The sequence below is a fragment of the Centruroides sculpturatus genome, unplaced genomic scaffold, assembly GCF_000671375.1.
Source record: "Centruroides sculpturatus isolate CEXI.00-Female unplaced genomic scaffold, Cexi_2.0 scaffold943, whole genome shotgun sequence".
Taxonomy (NCBI): domain Eukaryota; kingdom Metazoa; phylum Arthropoda; class Arachnida; order Scorpiones; family Buthidae; genus Centruroides; species Centruroides sculpturatus.
In genome coordinates, this window is record NW_019385262.1 from 1 (window position 1) to 9,392 (window position 9,392).

Below are 9,392 nucleotides of genomic sequence, written 5' to 3' on the forward strand. Positions count from 1 at the left end.
AACCCAGCAAAGCGGGTCCTTGCAGCTAGTAACCATATAAAAAGCAATATATTTTTGTTTATTTGTTTATTATATACAGTTGTCTAACAGAAAAGTAAACTATCTTATTTACAAATCTTTTCAAAATAGACAGTTTGACTGGGCCCTTCAAAAAACCAGGCCTTAGACATTTGTCTCATTTGTCTATGCGATGATCCGGCCCCGATTCTTATACATTTTACAGACATTAAAAGTATTTTTAAGTTTTTAACTGTAAAAATAATGTGAAATATATATAAAATAGATTTTAAACATTATCCAAGTTAATTTGTAAAAATGTTGAATGAAAATTTATTACCTTTATTGTGAAACAGAGTGTACATGATGTTCAGTTTAAAATTTATCCAGGCACAAAAGATATCCTTTTGAATTGCACAAATGTATGGATAAGATGCATTGGTTTTACTGCAATGTTTAAAGTAAGATAGATTAATTCAAAAAAGAGGATAGATGTTGCCTCAGAACTACTGCATGTTTTATACACAAATTTTCAACATAAGAACAAGATGAAAATTAAAAATGCAGTTGTGACAAATTATACGATGATACACTTGATGCTGCTGTCCATTAAAAGGGCTAATGTCATGTAGTTTGTTAATTGGTAGAGCATTGCTATAATGTTTTATGCTTACGAATACTACTGTGAAATGGTTACACTTTATGAGGAAATGAGACAAAATGTGCAAGAAGCAACATGTATATTTCATGAGCACTTTCCAGCTGCACCAAGACTTACACATATAAAAATATATGTTAAACATAATATATCATTTGATGCAAACATGGCCCATTTTACCAATATCTTAATGGGTTCAAAGGTTTGGCACATTTTTATGCACATCTACTTACAAACATAGGTAAAGCAACTAGAGAATTTGGATTACAGCAACCACAAATGCATCAAATTTTGCATTGTCATGACATACACCAATTCAGTTGCTCTTTGCAACTGAATCAGTGGAGAGTGTGATTTTGGTGGATTTTTTGGAGCACAGGTGCACAATAAATTCTGTTCAGTACATCAGCACCGTGAGAAGATTAAAGCACATCTTCAGTGAGTTCGCCCAGTGAAAGCTCTGGTGAATGTTCTTCTTTTGCATGACAATGCAAGATCACACAACAGAATACAAATCACTCATGAGATTGCAAAAATTGGGTGAGAAATCTTACCTCACCCACCATACAGCCCTGACTTAGCACCATCAGACTACCATTTGTCAGGCCACTAAAGGAAGCTCATTGTGGGCATCACTTTAAAGGTGAGGAAACACTGAAAAATTTTGTTTGCCATTGGCTGAGTAAGAAAGTGATTTTTATCAGGCACGAATACACATCCTTGTTAAAAGATGGACAAAAACTATTGAAAAGGATGGAGATTATATTGAAAAGTGAGAACTTAATCATAAAAGTTGTGGCTAAATGCTGTATAAATTTCACTTAGTTTTCTTGTAAAATAAAAGAGAAATAAAATTGGATGCATTACTTTTTCACTGACTCTTCATACAACTGATCAGAATCAGATATCTTGGTCTAACAGATTTGATTAAAGTTACTAAAGGTGTATTGCAGGGGATGCATTGAGTCCCACATTATTTAATATCTACATAAATAGATTGATTATGATTAACTCATTGATTGAATCAAATAATGTAAGTATTAATATTGAAGCTACAGAATTACATTTGTTTCTCTACACTGACAACATTGTTATCCTTGTAGATATGCAATATGACCTACAAAGATCCAAATAATTGAAAAATATTGCAATGATTACTTTTTAAATATACATTTAGATAAAACTAAAATTATAGTTTTTAAAAATGAACTTTTTTATCTTTGGGTGTTGTTAAATGGTATCAGGAAAATGCAATAATACAGACTTCATTTTTATATACCTAATTTGGAGTCCCATTTTCTTATACTGGTAGTTCCCAACAGGGTTGGTAATGCCACCAGTAGGGCTTTTTGGTGCAAGGAAAATTTAGGGGGTGTTGAGGATCAACTGCGATCCTCCCAGGCAATACTCGCAAGAATGCACTAAAAAGTTTGATTAATACTAAAAATCATTGTATGCATGTTTCAACAAATAGTTCTAAATGTTTTTTAAGCAAGATCAGTCTGTATTAAAAGTAGATATTGGTACATTATAGCTTTGTTCCTAATACCTTTTTGATTAGTACGTGAACAAGTTGCAGCAGTGCAGTGCACCACACAGAACATGACAGTGTGTGTGTGTGTATGTTCTGGCTCAATCAACAAAACTTATATTTCTTGATCAAGCTTATATGTAGTCATGTCAAGGACATCCTGGAATATTGAAATTTAAGAATGATATAGCTTATTTAACTGATTTATATAATAAATTTAATAAAACAAATCTACAGTTGCAAGGAGATGATTTGAATTTGATTAAAAGCAAAGGCAACTATTTCTGAATTAGTGCCAAAACTTGCCTTGTACAAACAAAATTTAGGTTGAAGACAATTCTATCAGTTTCCAAATCTTTCCTCTGTGGAAACAAATAGTGGTAACATTGTGGTATTTTGCTAACATTTGAAAGCACTTAAAGAAGATTTTACAAATAGATTTCAGGATGTCCTTGACATGACTACTCAAGATTGGGGACTAGAATCTTTCTCAAACCTACAAACAGCAGAATTATCACTACAGGAGGCGTTGGTAGAATTGTGAACAAATGAAGAGTTAAAATTGAAATTAAAAAATGGATATCAAGAATTTTGGCTTAAAAGACAAATTCCAGTATTATATCCAACTTTATGGGCTGCATCAAAGAAGTTTTTAATTGCATTCACATGATCATATTTAGCCGAAAGAGAATTTAGCATAGACAGCAATTTAATAATAAACTTTCTACAAACCTATAACCAATGTGAAATATGTTCAATTGCTTAGGCTAACGTTTTCAGATCCCACTGGATCCTTCATCAGGCTATGTTCCATTTGTAACGATCCGTTAGAATGCCAGCTGTCTTTGGAACGAAATTTCAAATATCGTATTTCGAGTTCCATTTGGAATCACATGCCTTCCAACTCGAAACTTCGGTTGCTACGTAACGATCTTCTATTTGTATGTCGGATTATGTATTTCTATGAATAAATTTGTTTGAGTGTGTCGGAAGTCGGAGAAAATGCGTGTAGCTATTTTTAACTTATAAGTACCGATGTCGTTTTAATTTGAATCTCCTTTCTGTATTAGGGCTTGCCATGCCAAAGATAATGTGATTTCATCTTTGGAATTAATGGGGGTTAATGAGTTGTAGGATTTGCATATTTCTATTTGCAAATGTCGAATATACAAAAAGGATATTACAGATGGATGGCCACCTACAAAGTTAAAAACATCAAGAAGTCAGCACGAGTGTATTGATTCAAAGAGGACATATCAAGCGCGATTAGATGGAGCCGCGATAATAACATCACATTCACTAAGGCTGATAAAACCAAGGCATTGATAGTGATGAAAAGGGAAACTTACGAAAGGGAGTTGTATGAATATATCGAGGATACCAGATGTGTTGAGCAGGAAACCGGAGTGATTGAAAAACTCCACGACAGAGTTAAACGCTTTTCGGGCTTGAGATTGGTGAAGAGGCTAGGGATGCAGGATATAGTCATGGACGCACCAGACACCCCCAAACTGTTCGCATTTGCGAAAACCCATAAACAAGGGCAGAAGCTAAGATCTGTTGTTTATAAAGCTAAATCTCACACCCGCAAATTGGAGGCAGCTTTGCATCACATCATCTCACCACAGTTACAAGGATACCGATATACTATTTCCAGTTCGAATGAATTAATAGAAATCCTTAAACATACTGAGCAACCGGCTTACATATCAATCATGGATTTCTGTTCATTATACCCTTCCATTGAGATGCCATTTTGTTTTTGTGCCATCAGAGACTTCCTTTTGCAATACGTGAATGATGAACGGTTACACCAACAAATTCTGGAGTTGGCACACCTGGTATGCTACTACTCTGTGTTCCAGTTCAATGGAATCACTTATAACCAAGGCAGAGGTGTACCTATGGGTAGTGCGGTCTCAGGAGATCTATGTGAACTTGTCATCCGACAATTGGAGGAAGAGATAATTCCAAATTTCTTCAACAGCATCATTTTATACAAGCGTTACGTCAATGATGTCATTATACTGTGGAGGAATGACCCTGACATCAACCTCTTTGTGGATCAGGTAAACAACCACCCTTATGGCCTAACTATCGAGCTGGAACAGCATAGTGATTTCACGGTCCACTTTCTGGATGTGAGCATTGCAATTAGAGGGTCTAGCATAAGCACATCTATATACCGCAAGGAATCGGACTTCCCAACGTATATACCGGCGGACTCGTGCAACCCGATCGGATACAGATTGGCAGCATTTAGGGCACTTGTCAAAAGAGCACGCATGCACTGCTCTACACAGAGGGCATTGGATAAAGAAATGAGATATCTCCAAAAGGTGGCCAGCCTACATGGCTTCAACAACATAATACAGAGATTGGCAAGACAATACAACGCCGGAATACCACCGTCTGCTGCCACTAATGGGGATAGCATACAACAGGAACAGCGTATCATACCGGTCACATACAACCCGATCTTAGATTCCGTGTATCATAGAATCGCGAGACAACAAGGAGTGCGCATAGCATACAGAAGATGCCTGTCTATTTTTCATCTTCTACGCAATGAGAAAGACAAGCCAGATCAAGACAAACTTCCTGGGATGTATGCAGTGCCTCTCACCGACCATAGATGTGACAGAGAATTAGTATACATTGGAGCCACGAAAAGGGCAGTTGGGGTAAGATGGAAGGAACACCGAAAGGACATTATACACAACAGATGTACCACCGCTTTATCTGTATATGCATCGGATCTGGAGATATCTGCAGACTTCGCGAGGGCCAAACTCCTTATCACAACATCACATGTGGACCAACTCAGATGGTTAGAACAAATAGAAATATGCAAAGCCTACAACTCATCAACCCCCATTAATTCCAAAGATGAAATTACGTTATCTTTGGCATGGCAAGCCCTAATACAGAAAGGAGATTCAAATTAAAATGGCATCGGTACTTATAATAAGTTAAAAATAGCTACACACATTTTCTCCGAATTCCGACACACTCAAACAAATTTATTCATAGAAATACATAATCCGACATACAAGTAGAAGATCGTTACATAGCAACCGGAGTTTCGAGTTGAAAGGCACGTGATTCCAAATGGAACTCGAAATACGATATTTGAAATTTCGTTCCAAAGACAGCTGGCATTCTAACGGATCGTTACAAATGGAACATAGCCTGATGAAGGATCCAGTGGGATCTGAAAACGTTAGCCTAAGTAATTGAACATATTTCACGCTGGTTATAGGTTTGTAGAAAGTTTATTATTATATTCTTCCGGTGTGTGTCGATTATTTATTTAGACAGCAATTTACTAACAAAGATAAGAAACAGGTTATCAATAGTGGAACAGTGCAATTTAAGGTTGCTGATGACAAATATGGCACCAAATATCGAAAAATTAGGGTCATTACACCAAGCTCGGCCCTCTCACTAATAATAATACAGTAAGACCCTGATTAATGCTGATTCAATATAACACAGTCTGCTCAAAGACTAAAAAAAAGCTCAAAATTTATGCTGATTCAAATTATTGTGGTATTTTATTGATTAATATATAATACGATTATTCCCAAACATGAACCAATCAGCAAAAGGTGGTAATTTATCAGAGTGCTGTACTTTCCTTAAATATATGTTTTTTTTGGTGCAATTTTGGAAAAAAAAATATAACATCATGCATGCCATATGCAGTATCAACTTTGCTTGGCAAGTATTAACTGATAAATGCACTAACGAAGTGTGGAAGAAGTTATGGCTGAAGGTATCGAAGAATTCTCAATGAGAAAAACCTATCTCTGTATTGTTAGGTTGACCAAATTGTCAACCTAATCAATACGGCAGGACTAGGATGTAGACGAGCAGGATATTGAGGAGTTACTGCAGGTTACTGGTGAGAGCCTTACCAACAATGACCTTTGAGAACTGGCAGAACAAGGAATTCATGTAGAACTGGAAAATAGTGATTCTGAAAGCGAAGAATCCAAAGAATTTCTCTACAGATTTCCTTAGTAAAAGTTTGATAACGATAATCGAAATCATCGATCAAATTGTAGCAAACAATCCAGGTTTTGAAAGGAGTGCAAAAACAAAACGGGGCATTTTGGATGTGATCTTCTGCTACCGACATTTGCTTAAGGAAAGAAAAAAGCTACAAATTAAACTACACAACTTTACTGCAAAAAAACAAGAATTTCAGAAAAGCCAAGACTTTCGTCCCAAAAAATGAACTTTAGATTTCTGTGTGTGTATATATGTTTATGTGTTATTTAACATACATTATTATGCAAATTAATATAAAAACAAGTAAAATGGCAAAATTGTATTTGGGACAAGACTATGTCTCGGAGACTCACTACTAAGCGGAATCACTTTGGCACAAGGTGGGTCTCGTTCTCATTTTCCAATCTTCTTTGGTATTGCTGGTTTTGAGCGCAATCTTTCAAACTTTGCCAGCCATGACCACAAGGTCATCCACAATGCATTTTCGATGAAATTAACCTATCCAATTTCGAAATTTCTCTCCGTTGTGTGTCAGCCCAGGTTGAATTTTTGTCAATGCTTGACAAAAATTTCCTGTTTTTGAAAAAATTAATATTTTTATTTTGCACAAACAAAATACAGTTTAATCCAATTATAACATATTGGATGTAACAACAACCTTAATATAATGTCAAATTTTTATCGGTCTCACGATTTTACTATGATATAATATGTTTGCACTTCATGCCGACGTTTACTATCACTATAATACTTAAGTGCAGTGGCGTTACAGGAGTGGAGTCCCAGACACAGAAATTTATCTGACTTTTGGAGAAAGATCTTATCCGCTAGCACTTTCAGTAGTGTAAAACTACCATCATCAAGCAGTATATAGAATATGATAGTTTAAAGCTTTCCGAACGATATTCTGATGGTTTTACAAATTTTAATATTGAATATTTTGAATGATGTTTCTGACGGTTCAGCTGATTATGGTTTTCGAATGTTATTTAAAAGTTCTTACATCATAGCGCATAGATAAGAATGATAATAAATAAAAGTATCATAGTGAGAAATGGCAGTAAAAGAGCTTAGTTCATGCATGTAGTGCGCACCAAGGCAAAATAAGCATGTGAGCAAGAAAGGAGTATTAATATCTTGGGTTGAGTTGTTTGAAAGCTGTTATCCAAATTTGTGGGACTCCACACCGTGCAACTCCCCAACTTTCAAGCTCCCACAAATTGTGGACAATTGTCCTAGCCATCCCCAAAATAAGTCATCTTACAAATGTAAAACTGGTATTTTGGTCTCCAAACACTATGTCAAAAATTAAACCTTTTGACTGAGACATAATCAAAACATTCAAAATGCACTACTGAGTCCAGCTTCTACAGTAGGTCATTGCTAAAATGTCCATCTGCTGCATCAGTTACTGTTCTGGATGGTATTCTCTGGGTTACTTCTGCTTAGAATAAAGTTCAGCCTGAAACACTTCAGAAGTGCTTCAAGAAAGCTAAATTTGTTTCAACTTGAGCATGATGTTGCACCAAACAGCCCATCTTCCATGGTGGAATTTGAGGGAGTAGATTTTGTGGGTTTTGTTGCAGTGGATAAGAACATGGCAATCTGCAATGAACCTGACCTAAAAGCAAATTTTCAATTAGCATTAATCAAAGCACAATTTAGCAGAAAAGCACCGGAAGCAATTGAAGTAAAAGAATTAAGTGAGAAGAACCTAGAAATTGATTGCAGATATTCCAAATGAAGAGGATGTCAATCATTTGATAATGCAGTTAGTTATTTGCCAAGGAAAAATGCTTAGGTATGCTGAGTAGTATAGCCAGTATTGAGAATGCTTTCTCCACTTACCTTCATATAAAGAATAAGAAACAGACTAAAATTGACTTTTTTATTTTTTTTTCCAAACCATGAGAAAACAATACATATGCAAATGTATTGATTTTGTATGATACAGTATTGTATGAATGATTTTCTTGTGTTTTCACAGTGTGTGTTTCTGTATGACATTCTCTAATAAAAGCTGTACAATAAAACAAAGCGTGTCTACTTATCAGTACAGTTGTTCTATATTTTGACCAGTTTCCTTTAGTCCCTTGGGTGGTCAACTTTCAGAGGTCTTACTGTATATAAATCTATCTTTTTATTCTTAAAATGGCTCATGCTATTGTCAAAAGATATAACTTATTTAATGGTAATTTGAAATAAATAAAATGTTTATTTAAAAATTTATGAATTTTATAATTATAATTAGTTTTTGTGTGTGTGTGTGTTATATACACAGGGTTGTTAAAAAAATAACTTCTCCAACTCAAGAGGGCTCTGTAGCATGTTCCACTGCTAAAAAGGAAACATTTGGAAAATAGGTTGTCCAAACTCACCATTTATTAAATAAAAATTTTTTGTGCAAGAAGTCACCAATAAGTGGTGCCAGAGTTATGGAAATCAGTTGTAAATGTTCAATATGTCCTCCATTCACAAGAATATTTTCCATTGCTGAACTCAATGAGTCCACTTTAATTGTGAGAATATGCTGACAAATACTGTCCTTTAGATCTGACACAGAATCACATTGTAAAGTACTATATTATTTTTCTGACTTTTCTAACAATTATCGACATGACTGTGTGCCAGAAATAGCCGTTACCTAACGGGTACTTTATGCGGATTCACGTTAATGTGCCAAGCCTGGACTTTAAGCATGCACCGAATTAAATAATGACAAAGTTAGTCAAAAACAATCCAATATTTAATAAAAATTCTAGTAATAACTATATACAAAATGTAGTAAAAATCAAATAACAATTTATTCAACGTAAATCAATAAAAATCAACCTGACAAAACTCAAATCAATCTATTTTCTAACTTAACTATTCCCCTTTGGAATTTGACAAAAAATTCAAAGACTTAACTTATGTACAATGATTCTTATGAATTAAAGGTCCTAATTGTCACCTCAATATACTAGGAACCTTTTTCCTCAACTCTCAAGACTTTCTCTAATCTTCATCCACAAATCAAATAACTTCAAAATTGCCTTGGAACTACTTTATCCTATCAGACACATCTCTCTCGTTTGCTGCTACGAAGCTCACCACGCTCATTGCTAACAGAAACTCACCTCGGTCATCTTCACTTGAGGTTTGGTCTTTATACTGTCAGGTGATGTCACAATTCTGAGTGAGATCACT

The 9,392-nt window shown here is 35.1% G+C and overlaps 1 protein-coding gene across 1 annotated transcript; it reads left to right on the forward strand.

Annotated features, from left to right (window-relative positions):
* The first annotated feature begins 3,517 nt into the window (after positions 1 to 3,517).
* LOC111636840 lies at positions 3,518 to 5,134 on the forward strand. The gene has a single exon (XM_023382218.1). The coding sequence runs from the start codon at positions 3,518 to 3,520 to the stop codon at positions 5,132 to 5,134; it is 1,617 nt and encodes a 538-aa protein (XP_023237986.1).
* The last annotated feature ends 4,258 nt before the right edge of the window (positions 5,135 to 9,392 follow it).

Excerpts from the sequence above, each read along its gene's own strand:
- LOC111636840 (XM_023382218.1), top strand. The coding sequence starts at position 3,518 with ATGAAAAGGGAAACTTACGAAAGGGAGTTGTATGAATATATCGAGGAT.